The sequence below is a fragment of the Nicotiana attenuata genome, unplaced genomic scaffold (genome assembly GCF_001879085.1).
Source record: "Nicotiana attenuata strain UT unplaced genomic scaffold, NIATTr2, whole genome shotgun sequence".
NCBI classification, from domain to species: domain Eukaryota; kingdom Viridiplantae; phylum Streptophyta; class Magnoliopsida; order Solanales; family Solanaceae; genus Nicotiana; species Nicotiana attenuata.
The window spans coordinates 68,747-88,205 of NW_017671991.1; the positions used below are offsets into that span (position 1 = coordinate 68,747).

At 40.3% G+C, this 19,459-nt stretch overlaps 1 protein-coding gene across 1 annotated transcript; it reads right to left on the bottom strand.

Annotated features, from left to right (window-relative positions):
• Nucleotides 1-153: 153 nt before the first annotated feature.
• LOC109211213 lies at nt 154-18,751 on the bottom strand. Its single transcript, XM_019374715.1, has 7 exons — nt 18,564-18,751; nt 17,265-17,466; nt 2,393-2,573; nt 1,845-1,895; nt 1,276-1,733; nt 640-974; nt 154-556 (listed from the first exon to the last, which is right to left on the bottom strand). The coding sequence occupies exons 1-7, from the start codon at nt 18,749-18,751 to the stop codon at nt 154-156; spliced, it is 1,818 nt and encodes a 605-aa protein (XP_019230260.1).
• Nucleotides 18,752-19,459: the final 708 nt, after the last annotated feature.

Sequence of the window (19,459 nt, forward strand, 5' to 3'; positions counted from 1 at the left end):
CTCTCCTGTAGCTTTATACTTCACCTTATAGATCTACTTACAACCACTAGACACCTTGCCTTCAGGTAAGGATACCACATCCCAGGTGTGGTTGGATTCTAGTGCTGCAATTTCAGCTTGTATATCTTCAACCCACCTAGGATCTTGAGCAGCTTATTCAAAAGAAGCAGGTTCCTGTATTGCAGAGAATGCTATCAAATAGGCCTGATATTTTGGAGAAAGTCTATCATAAGACACATAGTTAATAATGGAATAGGGAATAGATTTGTGTCTAGGCTGTGACACAAAGTCCTTCATCCCTATGGGAGCCTGACTTGTCCTCAAAGATCTCCTCAGACCAGTGGAGTGCTGAGAGGGAGGAGGAAGTATAGAAGGCATCACATCTGCTGCAGGCTGATGCAAAGGAGAAGAGGCAGTAGACTCATGCCTAGCAGGAACAGGAGGAAGTGAAGGCTGCTCTTTACTAAAAGAGGACAATTCAGGAGGCAAGAAAATAGGTGGTGATGTGTCTGAGATGTTTTTGAAGGGAAATATATCTTCCATAAAGGATATATCCCTGTTGATAAAAAACAATGAGAAGAGAGATCCAGTAGAATGTAGGCCTTCTGAGAGTGAGAAAAGCCCATGAGAACAACTGACTTAGCCCTAGGAAGGAGTTTGTCTGTTTCACGAACTTGCTTGGCATAGCACAAGCAACCAAGAATTCTTATGTGACCAAGATTAGGTGCCCTACCATACAATAGTTCAAAAGGGGAAAGGCCATGAAGGACAGAAGATGGCATCCTATCTATGAGGTATACTGCTGCAAGCACATAATGCCCCCAATACTTGATAGGTATATTGGCCTGAAACCTTAAAGCTCGCGTGACTTCTAGGATGTGCATGTGCTTTGTCTCAGCAACTCCATTTGCTGAGGAGTATAAGCACATGTTCTTTGATGAATGATGCCATACTTCTGAAACAATGTGGTACAGCTAGAGTTGACAAACTCAGAGCTATTGTCTGACCTGACTACTTTCACAACTTTGTTAAACTGAGTTTGAATGAGCACAACAAGCCGAGTAAGCACCACACATACATCAGATTTGAGTTTCAGTAAAAAAACCAAGTCATCCCAGTAAAGTCATCAACAACTGTCAGAAAATACCTATTGCCATCAAAAGTTGGACAGTTATATGGACCCCAAACATCAAGATGTATTAGATCAAATGCAGAAACAGTCTTAATACAACTAGAAGGGAATGGCAACCTAGTTTGCCTTGCACAAGGTCATACAGTACACTTATTCACAGTTTCATTGATACTGGCTAGTTTGGAAGCAAACAATTTTCTAACAACAATACTGGATACATGCCCTAGTCTTTTATGCCACAAGGCAACATCAACTGTAGTGTCACCCTGTCTTGACTTTATTCCAGCAGCAGCTAAAGAGATTGCAGTGAGCATCTTCCCACCATATTTCTGCAGGAAGTATAGACCATCACTTTCTCTACCAATCTCCCTCACCCTACCACTGAAGAGATCCCGAAAGACACATAAATCAGGATAAACGGAAGCAAAGCATTTAAGATCCCTTGTCACTTTGGAGACTGATAATAAGTTGAACTTGAACTGAGGCACATAGAAGACATCTTTAAATGTGCTTCTGACTGAAATATTGCTGTCACCAGTCTGAGTTACTAGAGTGACATCTCCATTAGGTAGTAAGACTGTCCTAGACTTAGAAGGAGTAACTACAGAAGTCTTAGTAAGTAAGTTAGCATCTAACACCATATGATTAGTTGCTCCAGTATCAATAATCTATTCTTGTGGACTAATAGATACTAAGAGGGCAGTGCTAGTACCTGCCACATTTGCTTGAGCAGAGGAAGTGAATTGTTCGGAATCTGCATTATCTAATCATATTGATCTTTAGTGAAAGGAAAAACACTTCCTTCAGACTGTGGGGAAGAACCTGTGTAAGGTCTATGTGCCTGTATAGAAGAGAATCCTGCTAGAGCTTGTGTGCCATAATGACCCTATGCCTGATTCATGGCTTGTGAATACTCAACTCCTTGATTCATGACCTGTTGAGGATTTTGATATGCAGGCAAATGAGGCATTGATATTTGCTAAGATACTTGGTATGAGGCATGATTGGGGTACATGGGCATAGTGTATCCAGGTTCGACCATTGCATTATAAGTTCCATCTCCCCCTTTATTTTTGAATTTATAATCTGATAGATAACCTATTATTTTGTAGCAGTTTCTTTACTATGGCCCTTCATTTTGCAAAACTCACACTGAATGTTGTAATTCTTCCTAAATTTTGAATTGAAACTAGGTTTAGCACTATATAGTGCAGTCATATGAATGTGTTGCATTGACAGTAGGTGAGGATCCTAAGATGCCAGCAGCGACAGCTACAGCTATTTGGCTTTTATCACTCATAAGCATGGCATATGCTTGATTTACCGAGGGAAGCGGTTTCGTCATAAGTATTTGACTACGAGCTTCAGAGTAAGAATCATTCAAGCCCATTAGAAATTGATACACCTTTTGCTTTCGTAGATGCACTATAAACTCCTTTGTCTTAACACAATTACAGTCAGGAGTGGGTATAACAGGCTCAGTGTCATGACCCAAATCGATGGGCCGCGACGGGCATATGGTAACTTACTCAATCGAATACCAACATAACATATCTTTTTGTATCATGCTATCATAAGTAAATGAGATAGAAAGGCTGCCGTAGGATAACTAGAATAAAACATGTAATACTAACTTATACATAAGATATACGGGCCTATAAGACCAACATGAATACTCGTCCACTAAACATAGGCCGGCAAGGCCATACAATTTTTTATGTAAATGACATGTGTCTACAAGCCTCTAAGAGTACATAACCGTCATAAGCCCGGGACAGGGCTCCGACATACCAATCAGTACGTGTCCAATGCATACTAACCAAATAGGCAACTCCGGAGCAAATGGAGCGCACCAACACCTTCTGCTGAGCTGATAACTTACTTGGAGGACTCTCAACCTGTCTATCGGGACCTGCGGGCATGAAATGCAGCGTCCCCAGGCAAAAGGGACGTTAGTACAAATAATGTACCAAGTATGTAATGAATGAAAATCAGTAAATAATAGACATGAGAGAAACATGGAGTAAAAGACTCGACATGTAAGTCTGAATAGCTCTGTGAATCTTTTAGTATTTAAAATGTCATGCATATGCGTATAAATGCCATACCATGTTTGGGTATATGCGTTCATAAAATCATCAAGCCTCTGAGGGCATCCCATAATATCATCTTGTCCACTGTGGGCAAATCATCAACATATACCAGCTGATTAGGTGGTGGTGCGTATACAACGCCGTAGCCTTTTCCCATATCCATTATACATATGTTATACGTATATACGCGTATATAACTCCATCTGGTCATGGGTCAATGTATATGAATGTAATGCATGAGAAGTACGTAAATAAAATCTTTCGGAGTGTCATAAGACCATTATGCCTTTGATTAATATCACGAAATAAACTTTATCAACTTACGTATTTTCTGTGACCCATGAACAGATGATAGAATACTATGACATATGGGGAATCAAGAACATAAGCATCTCTAATATTTTTATGAATAGAGTCATGTATGGAAATTGTAAATTTGCTCGTTTCGTTTGTGTCATATGGATCATGCCAAAATAAATAAGGAATAGCCTTAACATACCTGAGTCGGTTGTCTGCATAATCCCTCTAACACACGACAATCACGACAAAACACGTGATGGCAAGACCGGAGTAGGAAAAATCCGTATGATATTCTTGAGAAAGATTGTACTGTACTCCCTTAAAATTGCAAGATCTCATGTTGCTTTGAATTGTTGAAGATCCTATCTTGCATATGACTTACGTTCGAGACTTATGTTTGTAACATAAAAATATTTATGTTTGAATGCATATAAGAATGGATTTGTGACTTATGTCCCTTAAGAATGGATATGACTCATGTTATATGTGTCTTTCCTTTATTAAATGAAAATGACACACATTCTTAAGACTTGACACATAACATAGTGATTTATGAGTGACCATTCTTGGATGGGTTTGCTGCCACATGGGAGATGTAATTGTTATCCCAATTATTTAAATTAATTATTCACTAATCACTTGATTAACTTATTAATCTCCCATTAACCAACCCTTTGTACACCTTACTATTATAGTCATGTGGTACCTTGTATGACACTAGTCCATAAATACCGTGTACTATAGCTCAGACCGTATTTTATCCCAAATTGACAAACTTCGACGAAACTCGTTTTCTTCGGTTCGCTTACCCTTTCACCTTTACGAATTTACTTATCACTTGTTTGAAATAGCATAATACTTGTAATCCCAAAATAATCTCATTCCCGAACTTACGTCGATTAACTTACGATGAAATTTTAACGTACGAAAATACGGGATGTATTATCTCATTTCCGAGCATTCATAAATTTCCTTATGGCGTACTTTTAGGTACGAAAATATGGGGCGTAACATCATTCCCCCTTTTGGAACATTCGTCCTCGAATGTTGACTAATGCATTTATCATTTTCATAACTTATGTCTTTCGAATACTTTAGTACTCCTCTTGCCATCTAGGCAACTGTTCTCTGAATGAATTCCAAAGGCCAGGGCATTCCCCTTTTTAGGCCTCTTTCTCACACCACAACTTGTGGTCGGAATCCTTCCAATCTTGTAACTGTTGCTACATTTTGTCATAGATCCGTTTATCCATCCTTATGACTTTACTACCATAACTCTTACTTTGATTTATCGTTACTGAGGTCTGCTACCGAACTCCAAGTTACTTTCATTGCTTATCCCATATGTATAAATCTAAGTCCTTTAATGCTTTCTCATTACTGTTCATCTTAAGAATGGTGGCCTAATCTCATCTCATACTTTGTGACTTTCGTCCATCCATTGTTAATTCACCTCAATATTAACCTACAATATACCGCTGATAACTTGAAACTTCTTACGTAATATCTTGCCACTTGGGCTTACGTTGCATCGAGGAATATTTGAAGTGATTTTCCTGATCGACTTAGGGGTGATATTGTACTTCAATGACCGTATTTTAAAGCATCCCAATGTGATTCACTTACGTGGGTATTTTAATATCGTACAATCCATGAAATCCTTTTCAAATCATTACTCACTCGAAGGCCTAAATGTCATCCTTTATCCATCACAATTACACCCTCATTGTACTATTAGGGCAGCATTCCATCTCTTCTAAATGCTAATAGTCTTAGACTCCATTGGGTTCATTCAGGCTATACTTAGCTTTCTATAATTTAGAGAAACCATCAGCTCTTCTTGTTTTCATGGGCTTAATCCCAAGGACTTATCCATTCTCGTCACCGTCTCACTCGTCTTTTCTTATCCTTACTCCTGTCTTCCTAAAACCTTGTCGCTCTACCATACTCTTGCTTGCGACCGACACATATCCATTTATACTACTCGCAACCTTCCTTCAACTTGCTTGTACCATAGATTTCCTTGTGTTTTTATGGAACATCAAGCGAGACATCACTTCGTCTCTAACTCTCTTTACTCTCTTTACTAGATCTCTCGGTACTTAGAAACCATAGGCTGGAAGGTATGCCACTAATGACACCGCTGCCATTCCTGGATACTGAATCCCAACTCTTCTAGTCCTCTATCTGAAGTATAGATTATTCACAATCTTCTGCACCTGAGTATCTCGTACGCTATTCACCTTTACCTTACTTACCTTAAAATCTCGCATCACATCTTCTATCTCTTTTAAGACCTTCCTTCCACATAGGTATAATTCACATCCACAACTTGAAGCTCTTATTATAATACTTGCACCTCTGGTGCATACACAATCTGGTGGGAGCTTCATACTGACTTCTTATGAGGCTGGTACTTTTCTAACTGGCTTTATCGAAGAGCCATTATAGAATATGGCTGTTTTACTATCTTTCTTGTACATCTGATATTAAGAGTGATTCTACAATGTTCTCAATCACAATTTCTATAATTTTCTGGGTCCAATAATCAGACTCCTGATTTACTTAGTTGATGTAACTCTTTAGTTTCCTCTTCCCTCTGATCAACCTTTATGAAGGCTTAAGATATCTTCCGATCTGCGGCTCCTGGTATTAGTTATTACTTTAGCCTTTCATGGGCGTTATGGAATATCTATGATACAATCTTCTAACAACTTAATCCTTTGTCTATGCCCTGAGCTAAATTCTTTCTTTTAACTTATACCGGAGTCTTCTATGTCTGTAGGATTGTACACATATATGCTGCATGTATAAAACTCTGAACTCTCAAGTGTGTAAATAACGTACACTAGGTCATTAATCGAATAATTCTTTTCGTTCCTTCTCAGTTTTTTAAAATGAAAGCAATTACTTTTCCTGGTCTTTCTGCCCCCTCATTGCATGCATACTTAGCTTACCTTAGTGCCCACACACATTGGAATTCCATACAAGTCATATGATCTTGAATATCACTTCTGATTTTACTTCCTGTTCATTAGCCACGGTAGGTGCCATTTTCTTATGGAGTGCATACAATGTTGTTGTGAGACTGTTGTTATAAGACCATTTCCTCCTTAGATCACTTAGCTTAGGTTGAAACCTTCTTCCTTACTTCCTCAGCTAGTCTTTCATTGTAGTATTTAGGGAGGATCCTCTGACTCTTGTAAACCTGTGAGCTTATTACATTGTACACTCGACGGTCCTTTTAATGTCTTTCCTTGCCTATAATTATCCGTAATTACTTACTTCCACCCCCTTGTACTTGTAGGGTTGCTTCTGAACTTGATATTTTGACTAACTTCCCAGTGGCTCTCTCTTTTATCTTTGTAACACTCATGTGGTACCTTTAACTATCCCAATTCCTATCTGAATATTTATCAAGTATTACAATGATATTACTATGAGGCTGAATTCACTATATTGGGATTTACTATGTTTATCTTGCACGATCTGTTGATTGTCTGTATCCTTTTGTATAGCCATAACTAGGCTCTTCCTGAATCAACTACTAACTACTCATCGGCTCATTCTCATATCAATATTCCACGTAATCTTTCTTGGGTCATTTCTTTTGTCTTAACTTATGTCCCGCACATGCTTCTTATCTGTCAATAACATCTCGCCTTTTTTCCTCTCCTTGACGTCGTGTTTTCATAATATTCTGGAATCGTAGCATATTTGTAGGCTTTGAATAAGTGCATATTTGTAGGCTTTGAATAAGTGCAATGTCATCCTTTTTCTCATTTTTTTCGCATTCTTCCTTTACCATTCCATAATTACTAGAACCACTTAATTCTGACTTAATGCCACCTTACTCCATATTCCCCCCTTTAGGGGAGTACTAAGAGTTGGAGTTACGATGACCTACCTATAGATGTTTTACCTCTTCATCTTTGTCGTCCTTTCACATCATCGATGACCCTTATCGCCTTGCAGTAGTCCTTCTGTACCAAGGATAACAAAATTCCTTACTCGCGATGGTGACACTTAGTGTAACTAACACATACAGTCCTTTAAGCTTAATTTTGCTCACATTGCTTGCTTTAGGGAATCGTCTTCCTAATGACCTTAAAAGGTTATTCTTCTGTCGTTTATTCTATTATCGCCAGAATGAAATCTGAAATTTTCATGATGCTGACTATTACTCAGTCCATAATTCATGTTTAGTTTATCTTATTCACCAGTCCATACTGATTTCTATTACTCTGGGGTCTAATTTTTCCTTTTGGTAATCGCATTAGAGTTGCGAACTTATTTCTCGAAATGAGTGATTGTATGGCCTATACTCTTTTTTTGTCTTAAGGCCTGTCACCTCTCGTCTTTTCCTTCCCTTGACTATAGAATCTGTAATACTGTTCTTTTTTTTTATCTACCGTTGTCATCCAATGTATCATATCTTACTCATAATTCTTCATTAACTCTCTTCTTATTTTCCGCTAGCATTTATGTTTATCACTTTATTCTAAAAACTCAAACAAGACATTCTTTTGCTTTTAGCGCCCCTTGATCCATCCATTAGCTCTTCGGGTCGCCTAACATTCTTTCTCCACTAGGGACGGGAGCCACACTAAGGTAATATTTATCCCTTCAAGGCTTGCAGTGCCTACCTTTGTAGTACTCATATATAGATGTACTATTTTAGAGCGCACCATCTGGGTGTCTAACAAGAAGATCTATTAGCACATCTGCAATATCCTTCGGAAAAGTCAACTAACAAAAACAATCCATCCACCATTTTGGGTCACTCTAACACCAGTCGGATCCTGATATCCGCCCTTCTATTATACTACTTCTGTTATCCCCCATAGGTCATAAATGAGATGGGTGTGGCCAATTGTACATACCTCTGTTACTGTTGAAGGTAACTCACAATGCTTATATTTTTCTGTCTGAGTTGTAAATACCGATAATCTTCATTAACCGGGTATCTCGTACCCTTCTCATCTTGTTCCTTTTACTTGTTGAAGCTTGTATCTACCTTCTGAATCTCTCGTTGCTCTTTACCATATGGGTGGATAGATATTCATGCCTTAGGGCTCCTTTTCCAGAAGCTCACACGTCTTGGTACACACATGATCTATTGGAGACCTTATATTAATAATAAGCATGATGCAAATTCGAGTTCCGCTAACTCAACTTTCCACAACCGCGTTCAATCCCTTACCAACCATTTTTCTAGATATAGGCATCGTTGTATTATGAATAAAATAGAGTTTAGGAAATTGAGTTCTTACAACTGAGCTCTACCACACGATCTAGAGTAAGAAGAAAGAGTGACAGTCCTAAATGCCATGTAGCCTCTTGCTTCTAAGTGTGGTGCACGACACGCCCATAAACAAGACTCTACTAGACACGGCTTGTAGACACCCTAGGACAAAACTGCTCTAATACCACTTCTGTCACGACCCAAACGGATGGGCCGCGATGGGCATCCTGTACCTTACTCAACCGGATACCAACATAACGTATCTTTTTATATCATGCTATCATAAGTAAATGAGACAGAAAGGAAAAGAAAAATGAGAAAATGAGAGAAAAACCAGAAAAGCAAGGAAAACGCAGAAAAAAGAGGGTCGGAATAAAAAGAAAAGAATTTGGACAGGAAAAGCCGGGATGACGCATGCAACCGATGCGAAACATATAGAAACACATTTAAACATTTAACTATATAGGTGCATCACGCCTCAACGTGCGATTACCTATCTGTTATTTGCGTCAAACTAACCGTCTGCTGCTGTCACCCAAAGTCCAGATTTTATAGAAACGGTGGTTGGTTTTTCGTGGTAAACTGGCTTCACACCCGTACTTTACCAGATCAAAGGGGAGCATTGAAATGTCTTCGAAAATGACCTTGCCAGCAATTCCCATCCCAGAAGATAGCCCAATCTCGGGCATCCCGGCCTCAGAGTCTGCAGCGGCTGAAGAGAAAAGGATCTTACGTCTTAGGGTCATGGAGATGTGCGATGCGTGGACTAATGGAAGGGAGCCTCCAAGTGCCATCCCCGGATTCCCCGAGTTGTTTCCTAAAACAGGGGGTACCTATAATATCCCCATCAGCCACCCAAATACCCCATTGGGACAGCCCACCATGTCGGCTCATTTTGTGGGAACACCTTTTGAGGTCCGCCCCCAGGTGTTCACATCAGGAGTAGCCCCCCAATATCTTTATAGATTAACCAACGAGTAATATTCTTGAATATGATCAGAGAATTCTTACTCTTTCAAATTTGAGGAATGCCCAATTTGAGGTTTTACAAACATAAAAGTTAAACCCATTAGTTATCCACTTTGGTTATTCATTTTTTAAGTGGGTAATTTGGTTCTTATATATATTTAAACCGTTTTTAAAACGTTCANATGCTCGGCCACCACACAACCTTCACTGCCTAGGCCTACTTTTGATCCTTCGGCCTTACTTTTTCAGAATCCACTTTACCAAGTCGGAGCCTCCTCAGTACCCCACCTATACTTACTCCCAACCACCTCCATATGAGTTCACAACGGGACAGGAAAAGACTCCCAAAGCTCCCGAACAGGATGAAATGGCAAAAAGGATGAGAAGCCTGGAATAGAGCCTAAAAAACATGCAGGGTTTAAGTGGGCAAAAGAGTGTGTCATATACTGATTTGTGCATGTTCCCTCACGTGCATTTGCCTATGGGATTCAAGACTTCGAAGTTCGAGAAATACGATAGGCATGGCGATCCTATTGCTCACCTTAAGAAATACTGCAATCAATTGCGCGGAGCTGGAGGGAAAGAGGAATTGCTCATGGCGTACTTTGGGGAAAGCTTGGTGGGTATCGCCTCCGAGTGGTACATGGATCAAGATATTTCTCGTTGGCACATCTGGGACGACCTCACGAGAGACTTTGTTAGACAGTTCCAGTACAATATAGACATTGCTCCAGACCGGAACTCGTTGGCAAATCTGAAAAAGAAGTCCTCGGAGAGCTTTCGGAAATATGCAATCAAATGGCGTGAACAGGCATCGAGAGTAAAACCTCTGATGGACGAGGTCGAAATGGTCACGGTGTTCCTTCAAGCTTAGGAAGCTGATTATTTCCAAAATATGATGTCAGCTATGGGTAAACCGTTTGCATAAGCTATTAAAATTGGTGAAATGGTGGAAAATGGATTGAAGACGGGTAGAATTTTGAGCCAGTCTGCTATCAGAGCAACTTCCCAAGCCATTCAAGGCGGGTCTGGAGGAGTAGCAAAAGGAAAGAATAAAGAAGAAACATCCATGGCAGCATCGGGTGCAAGAAGACACCGCGCTCCTAGACCCATGTTCTCGGAAAGAACCCCTCAACATTACTACCCTCACCATGACATGGCTTATGCTCCTCAACCGTATACGGTCATGAATGCTCAACCCTTTGCTCGACCGCAGCCACATGCCAATAGAAACCAAGCTCCATTTCAAAAAAACCAGCCTCCTCACCAGAACCACTATAACCCCCGTCCTCCATAAAATAACTTCCGTCCTCGTGAACCACCCAGGAGGCCAAATTTTACACCAATCGGTGAATCCTACTCTAGTCTGTTTCCGAAGCTTGTTCAAATGGGTCTGCTGCAGCCCATACCTCTAAACAGGCAAAACCCAGAATCGCCTTCCTATCAGCGGGGTGTCCGATGCGCTTATCACTCAGGAGCTGAGGGGCATGATACAGAAAACTGTTGGACTTTGAAAAAAGCCGTGGAAGAATTGATAGAACAAGGAAAGATAGTGCTGAGGGATGAGGATGTCCCAAACGTGACTAATAACCCACTGCCAGCCCATAATAACGGGCTAGTAATTTGAATGATTTGCGAAGATAAAGAATTTGATCCGGCGCTAAAGGCCATAATTGCCATTGCTGATGCGGAAAGAAAGCCAAAGGTTGCCCCAAAGCAAGATAAAGGGGAGAAGAAGAACAAGGTCATTAAGACAGAACCAGAAAAGACAGCTGAAACAAGAACAGAAGCGATACCTCCCAAAAATGGAATTCTTTATGTCCCACGAGGCCGCCAAGAAAGGCAGCTGATTGTGAGCCCTCCAAAGAAATTGGAAGTGTACGTACCGAAGAGAGCCTATGTGGTGCGGGGGACAATCAAACCACCTCGACTGAGTGAGCCAGTGGTTATTGGACGCGTACCACAGAAGCCTATGACGAACCCTGCTGCGATACCATGGAATTATCATCAGACGGTGGTTACGTACAAGAGTAAAGAGATCTTGGGAGAGCTGCTAGAAAACCCCCCTGTTGAGAAATATTCAAATGTAGAGGAGGTAAACAATGCCACCAGAAGGCGTTTCCCGCCTAAGAAGCCTGTGAGTGCTGAGGAAGCCGAAGTGTTCTCTCAAAAAATGAAAATGGCCGATTATGAGGTGGTACATTTGTATGAAACGTTTGTCAAGCCTAAGTACAATAGAGGGGAAGATGATGAGGTTTTCACGGCTGAAGAAAGTGAGAAAATACGTGGGGCAATGAGGAAAATGCTCTACGAAACCCACATGGTCCAGCCGGGAGAGGGCACTAGCACCGCTAGGTGCTATACATGGGACCAAGTGCCAAGCTTCAAAACTGGAAGGCTACGCCATTCCCGATCAGGCGGGAGTCCTGGTAGACCCGCCCTGCTACTTTTTCTGCATCCCGAGTTATTCCAGAGTGTAACTCAGATGTTTCTATTAGTTTCGTGTCTTTAAGTTCCCGAATGTGAACCCTGTTATCTTCAAAATTCCAAGAAATGAAATCAATATTTCATCGTTCATTTTTCTTTATCCTTTCTGATTTTGCTATTTCATTTCTTCTCTTTAGCTCTAATAATGCAGCTTTAAATAACATGACATGCTTGCGGACTTCATGCCTAGATCCCAAAATACTGTTAGGTTTCGAAATAATGAATCAAGAGTCGAAATGCAAAGAAGGTAACCTTGAGGAAATAAAACAAAGAATTGGAACAATTGAAGGAAAATTGGTTCGCGGGTTGGAAAGGTCCATACATTACAACAAAAGAGTGTGATGTACTCAGGGCACATCCGGGCTGTTGTACCAACAAAGAATGGCCCGCGCTTACAACAAGAAGGGCTTCCCAGGAATTTTGAAGTGGGACAACTCGTGTTAAGACGCATTCTCCCTCATCACCAGGAAGCAAAAGGAAAATTTGCTCCTAATTGGAAGGGTTCATACATCATCCGGAAAATATTACCGAGAGGAGCATCGTATTTGGGAGATATCGAAGGAAATGATCCCGAAACAGTTGTGAATGCGGATGCGGTAAAAAGGTGCTATGTCTTTCCTTCCCGCTATCCAATTGAGATGACGAAGGCTTTCATTCCCGCTATCCAAACACTATCAACCCCTTGCAAACCCATTTGAGCCGGTTATTCTTCCTTGGTTACCCTCTTTGGAACCCGAAAGTATTATTGGAAAAAAAAAAGACAAAGAAAAAAAAGAAAGAAAAAAAAGAAGAAAAGAAAAGAAAAATAAAAAAAAGAAGAAGAAGAAAAACAAAAACAAAACAAAAAACAAAAACAACCAAAAACAAATGTTTCCCTGAACTACGTCTGACTTGATTCCCAAAGGATACGTAGGCAGCCTCTCTCTGGGGTTCAGTCACACCAAAACAAAATCTCAATTCCCCCAAAAAATGAAACTGGGACAGATGATATAATGGCTCGGCCATAAGCCCACCAAAATGGTTCCAAAGTTGTAATTCCATCCAAGATTCTTTTTCCCCAAAAACCTTGTCCAAGTCCTTCCGATCAATTGGCAAACGCGTGGAATTGAAGACATCATTGTTGGAATCTGATGCAATCAATTGAGAGAAATAAAATGAGAGAGTCTTATAGGTGAAAACCTACGGGCACCATAAGGCGACGGTGAGTAGAGAAATTGAAAATGAGAGAGTCCGCTTAGTGAAAATTTGTAAAGATCACTATCGGGCGACGGTGAGAAGAGAAATGAGAGAGGTCGACTGGCGAAAACCCGCAAAGGGCGCGGTCGGCCGAAAAGAAGACATCTCACCTCTAAAAGAGTCCTGGCAAGGTTCCCTGGTTTTGAAATACGGATCAATGGTTTCACGAGAAGCTGGAAAGTTTGTGCGGGTTGGGCATCCAGTCCAACAAGCATGTCATGTTTATTTGAAGCTTGCATGCACCCCCAGATAGGTCCTTCTCTTCCCCCCGAAAGGGACGCTTCTCTTTAAATTCATCTTCTTGCTTACTTTTTCCTTGAATCCCTTTCGGTCTAACACTGATTTCGAAACTATTACAAAGAAAAGGTGGCAGGATTGGCTTTACAGGGCTCCCCCTAACAAAGCTAAAGAAAAGTACCCAGCCTCAGCGGGTGCATCAAGTCAATCCCGACTGGCCATGTTGGCAGATGCTTTGAAATCAAGCTATTGAAAGAGAAAAACAAAAATGGATTGAGGACAAAGGTCTTAGAGGCAGAATAAAGTGAAATGTCGGAGCCCCACGCGGGCGTATTGTCATGAAATCCTGCAAGATGAGCCATCCGGTTTGAAAGAGAGAAGAATCTTCAAAACCAGCAAGCAGCAAAGGTTCTCAACAGAAGCTAGGCCGGGATCAAGCAATCAAGGCCACAAAACCAACCACCGTTTCAAACTAACAATTATTCTTTGTTTGAAAATTGAAACAAGTGCAATCCAGGCAACCGCGCAAAAGCAGGTGCAGCCAAAAGAAAAGAAACGCGCAAGTGCTGAAACAGCTCTGCAGCAAATAATCAATGCAAAAGGGAAGTTTCCTCTAAGTTCTTTCCTGCATCTTATCAAAAACGAAAAAAAAGAGAAAAAAGAGATAACAAAAGAATCCTAAAAATGATGGTTTAGAATTCCCAATATCAACCTGTTACTTGGTTTAGCCAACATTAGGGCTCCAACCCCTGAGTTGAGCGTTTTCCCTTTTAGCCAATATTAGGGCTCCAACCCCTGAGTTGAGCATTTTCCCTTTAGCCAACATTAGGGCCCCAACCCCTGAGTTGAGCATTTTTCCTTTTAGCCAACATTAGGGCTCCAACCCCTGAGTTGAGCGTTTTTCTTTAGCCAACATTAGGGCTCCAACCCCTGAGTTGAGCGTTTTCCTTTTAGCTAACATTAGGGCTCCAACCCCTGAGTTGAGCCTTTTTCCTTTTAGCCAACATTAGGGCTCCAACCCCTGAGTTGAGCCTTTTTCATTTTAGCCAACATTAGGGCTCCAACCCCTGAGTTGAGCGTTTTTCCTTTTAGCCAACATTAGGGCTCCAACCCCTGAGTTGAGCGTTTTTCCTTTTAGCCAACATTAGGGCTCCAACCCCTGAGTTGATCGTTTTCCTTTTAGCCAACATTAGGGCTCCAACCCCTGAGTTGAGCCTTTTTCCCTCTAGCCAACATTAGGGCTCCAACCCCTGAGTTGAGCGTTTTTCCTTTTAGCCAACATTAGGGCTCCAACCCCTGAGTTGAGCGTTTTCCTTTTAGCCAACATTAGGGCTCCAACCCCTGAGTTGAGCGTTTTCCTTTTAGCCAACATTAGGGCTCCAACCCCTGAGTGGAGCGTTTTTCCTTTTAGCCAACATTAGGGCTCCAACCCCTGAGTTGAGCGTTTTTCCCTTTAACCAACATTAGGGCTCCAATCCCTGAGTTGAGCGTTTTTCCCTTTAGCCAACATTAGGGCTCCAACCCCTGAGTTGAGCGTTTTTCCCTTTAGCCAACATTAGGGCTCCAACCCCTGAGTTGAGCGTTTTTCCTTTAGCCAACATTAGGGCTCCAATCCCTGAGTTGAGCGTTTTTTCCTTTAGCCTTTTTTTTTAATCCCGGCATAACCCGTGGACCTCCCTGGCATAACCCAAAGAGCTTTTTTCTTTCAATCCCGGCATAACCCGTGGACCTCCCTGGTATAACCCAAGGAGCTTTTCTCTTTCCATCCGGGCATAACCCGCGGATCTCCCTGGCATAACCCAAGGAGCTTTTTTCTTTCCATCCCGGTATAACCCATGGATCTCCCTAGCATAACCCAAGGAGCCTTTTCTTCCCATCCCGGCATAACCCGCGGATCTCCCTGGCATAACCCAAGGAGCTTTTTCTTTTCCATCCCGGCATAACCCGTGGACCTCCCTGGCATAACCCAATGAGCTTTTTTCTTTCCAATCCCAGCATAACCCGTGGGTCTCCCTAGCATAACCCAAGGAGTTTCTTTTTCTTTCCGTCCCGGTATAACCCGAGGACCCTTTTTCTTTTCCGGCATAACCCGGTCATTTCCCAGCATAACCTGGATTCACTCACAAGGATACACAATCCTGATTTGATTGCTTATATATGTGTCACAACTAACTCACGAAATTTTCCTAGTGAAAACTAGGGCAGAAAATTTCGTTTGTTTGTTTGTTTTGGTATCTTAAGCAGGTTGACCTCAAGACATAGGGTGCGAGATGACCGATGGAATGAGTCTCAATCCAGAATAAAGAAAAGAAGAAAAGAACAAAAAGAAATGAACTCAAATGTGAAGCAAACAAGGGTGCGGATTGCTCAAAATCTGATTGAAGTCACAAGCTCCGCTGATCCCGCTTTGACCCAATGCTGCAGAAAGAAACAAACACCTACAACTTACGAGCATCAAGATTCAGATCAAGGTCCACAGCAAAATCAGCTAAGACTCAAGATCAAGCTTCAAGAGATTTATAGATAGGAATCTTGTAACTCATAGTTGATAGGCATAGCTAGCTTAGCTTTGATTTTCCTTTGTGGTGTAATAAGGAGGTCAGCAAGCAGTAACAGCAGCAACATCAGTGAAATCACAGCTCCTGGTAGTCCCAGCTACCAAACCTTCCAGAACTACAGTGACCTGATTCCTTTATAGCCAAGGATATGTAGGCAACCTTTGAAGCAGGTTTCGGTCAGACGGTTTTCAAAAAATGCTTCTCATGGAGTGACAAGCAGGCAAAAATCTCTCATAGTTGCTCATTTATCTTTGCCCGAAAACCCTTCGTGTCTCCGAGCAAAGAGGGGTAGCTGTGAGCACGTGATTTTTGCCTCGTTTATTTACTCCTATAAAATTCATTAGAATTAGGATTTTTCCTTAATTGTTTGAATTTTAGGGAATTAAGTGCATTTTTGTGTTTTGTTTGCATGTTGTGTGCATTTTAGTTGTCATAAAAATGAAAAAAAATTACAAAATAGCATACTTGCATTTAGGACCCAATTCTAGATTTTTAGATTAGTTAAACAATTAACAATAGTCTTTTGTATTGTTTTACTTTTAATTTCGATTTTTCCTTAAGTTTTCTTTTTAAACTAGGATTTGTTGATTTTTGAAGAATTAATTAGTTTAATTTTAGAATTAAATCAGGTGTATTAATTTTAATTTTGTATTAAACAAAAATCAAAAAAAGGGGGAAAAAGGGAATTGAAATGAAAATGAATTGTAATTAAATAAAGTGTTGAAACAAACAATTGAAATGAAAAAGAAAGCTGGCCTGTCACATTTTGGGCCATGAGCTCGAGCCCAAACCCCAAATCCGTTCAAATTGCCCAGTCCAAATGCACCTCTACCCGGTCCAAACGACCATGTCCTTGAGACCAATAAAACGACGTAGTATAGGAGGGATACTACGTCGTTTTGAACTAATGAATGCCAAATTAAATCCAGGCCATCCATCCACTCTAATCCAACGGCCCTGGTTCAATCGTGGATTTTAAATAAAAGTGTCCAAAATATTTCAGGAACCCTAGAGATAACTTCATCTTCCTCGTATCTATAATGTCCTTTCCCGTCTCCGCCACTCTCCGCCCTAAGCCGCCGGCCGGAAATCGCCTCCGCCGGCAGCGATGCTCCAATGACACCCAAATTTACACCCTTTAACCGCCTTCCTCTCCTCTTCCCAAAGCTCCGAATATCATCCCTCATATCCAAGCCAAGCTCCTCGAATCTTCAAAAACAGAAACGCCGTCTCCGCCGTCCACAGCGGCGTCACCCCCAAACGACACCAAATTAACACCATAGCCCCGTCTTCATCTCCCCAGTCCATGCATGGCCTTAATTTCCTTCAAATCCAAGCCGAATTCTTCGAATATTGAATCGAAGATTCCTGCCAAACCCTAAACACCTCCAAATCCAACCAAAACCCTACCATATAGCCTCCTTGACTTCCTCATCCTTAACCCCGAGCTAGAACCCTTCAAATCCCAGTAGAACCCCCTGGATTTTAAATCTAGGGTTTTAAAAAGCTTTAACACTATTTTGGGGGATTTCAAGCACTCGAGGGATTTTTAATTAATGTTGTATGTTCTATTTTTAACAAAATAAAACATATAGCATTAACTAAAAATCAATTTCGAGAATCAATAAAAATGAAGACCAATAACAATGAGTTTCTATTTTTATTTGATTTTAATTTTGTTTGATGATTCTGGCTTCCTCTTTGCGTCATCTTGATTAATTTTTGTTTAATTTTGTTTGATTCCTGTGTTTAGGATTAGTTTACTCCATAATTAGTGTTCTAGGTTTTAGTTTAAGTTTTTGATTATTAGTTTTAACCTAGTAATTGTTCCTCCTGTTTTTCTGATTTTTGTTAGTATAAATGTTGATTGATTTCTATTTTATTCTTGATTCTGTTAGTTTAATGCTTGTTCATGGTTAAATCTGTTCTTATGATCTTCTTTTGTTTAGTTTAACTGCTGTTTCATTTCAGTATTATTTCTATAGGTTTAATTGATCTCTAGGCAATCCTGTTAATCAGTGTTTGATTTTAATTCCTTTATTTTTAGTGTTCAGTTTAATCAGTAATTCTGTTTATATTAGTTTAGTTTCGATTAGTTTTAGGCATAACAAAACTCCAAAAACAATGCTATTCTGCTGTAGTTCTTAGTTCAATTTCAAGTTCTATCTCATACTTCAAATTTCTAGTTTACTTAAGGTCAAAGTAGCTTAGATTTCCTGGTTTGATCAATAATTGAGGTTTTTTAAAGGCTCCTGGGTTAATTTCAAGTTGAATTTGGTTTGTTCGAGTCAATTTTGGTTGCCTACTGGTTTTTCATTGCTGGATTCCAAGCTGAAATTGTTGTTGCTGTCATTTGCTGTTTGAAACTGTGATTAAGCTCACCACTGCTGCTGATCTCTCCTTTTCCTTGTTGTATTTCAATTTCCAGGTACACGTTCTGCTCCTGCTTTGCTGTATACCTCAATTTGAGAATGAAATAAAGGTCATTTCTCATAGTTAGATGAATCTTCAGTTTGTAATTAATTTGGGATTGATATATGTAATTGATCAGTTTGCTAGCCTTATAGATGTTTAATTGGACTGTATAAATAACTACCTTCAGAACTATATAGACATTATGAGTGTGATGCTAGCTGTAAACAAGTCTTAGTTTAAACTGTTAGAATAGTTGTAGTTTGAGTTTCAGATTGACTACTTGATAGCATTAGCTTCAGTGTTCCTATCAAACGCTGAGGAGTAGGTTTTGTAGTATCCACATTATACGGCTTATGTGAAATTGATTCAGGAGCTATTTATGATTTTCAGTGTTGGATTTCCACTTCGAGTCCATAATGTAAGAGCACATGAATTAAATCTAGTTGATTATCAAATTTTGATCAAGTGCTAACTCCTTAATTGAGTTTAAATTGATTTGAAATATAGTTCATCCTTGTTTAATACTAAAAATGCGAACGAGTTTGTGGATCAGATCCTAATTAACCTCAAATTGCACTTTATTTGTGTTTGAAATAAACTATTAAGATCTTTGATTATGCCAGTATCGAATTCGCTCATGTTCATGATATTTGGGCTACGTATTGGGCCCAACGTTTGGCCTGATTACCCATTAAATAATTTGGCCCATGTTAGCTCCAAGAGTAGTATAGTCGCCACTGGGCTGATGCTGAAGCCTGATTCTGGAAAGTGAATGCATTTTGGGTTG

Coding starts and splice junctions, on each gene's coding strand:
- LOC109211213 (XM_019374715.1), bottom strand. CDS start 18,751: ATGAGAAATGACCTTTATTTCATTCTCAAATTGAGGTATACAGCAAAG. Junction 2,574..17,264: donor AAGATGAAGTTATCTCTAGG/GTTCCTGAAATA, acceptor AATTGTGTTAAG/ACAAAGGAGTTTATAGTGCA. Junction 557..639: donor AAACTCCTTCCTAGGGCTAA/GTCAGTTGTTCT, acceptor TTTTATCAACAG/GGATATATCCTTTATGGAAG.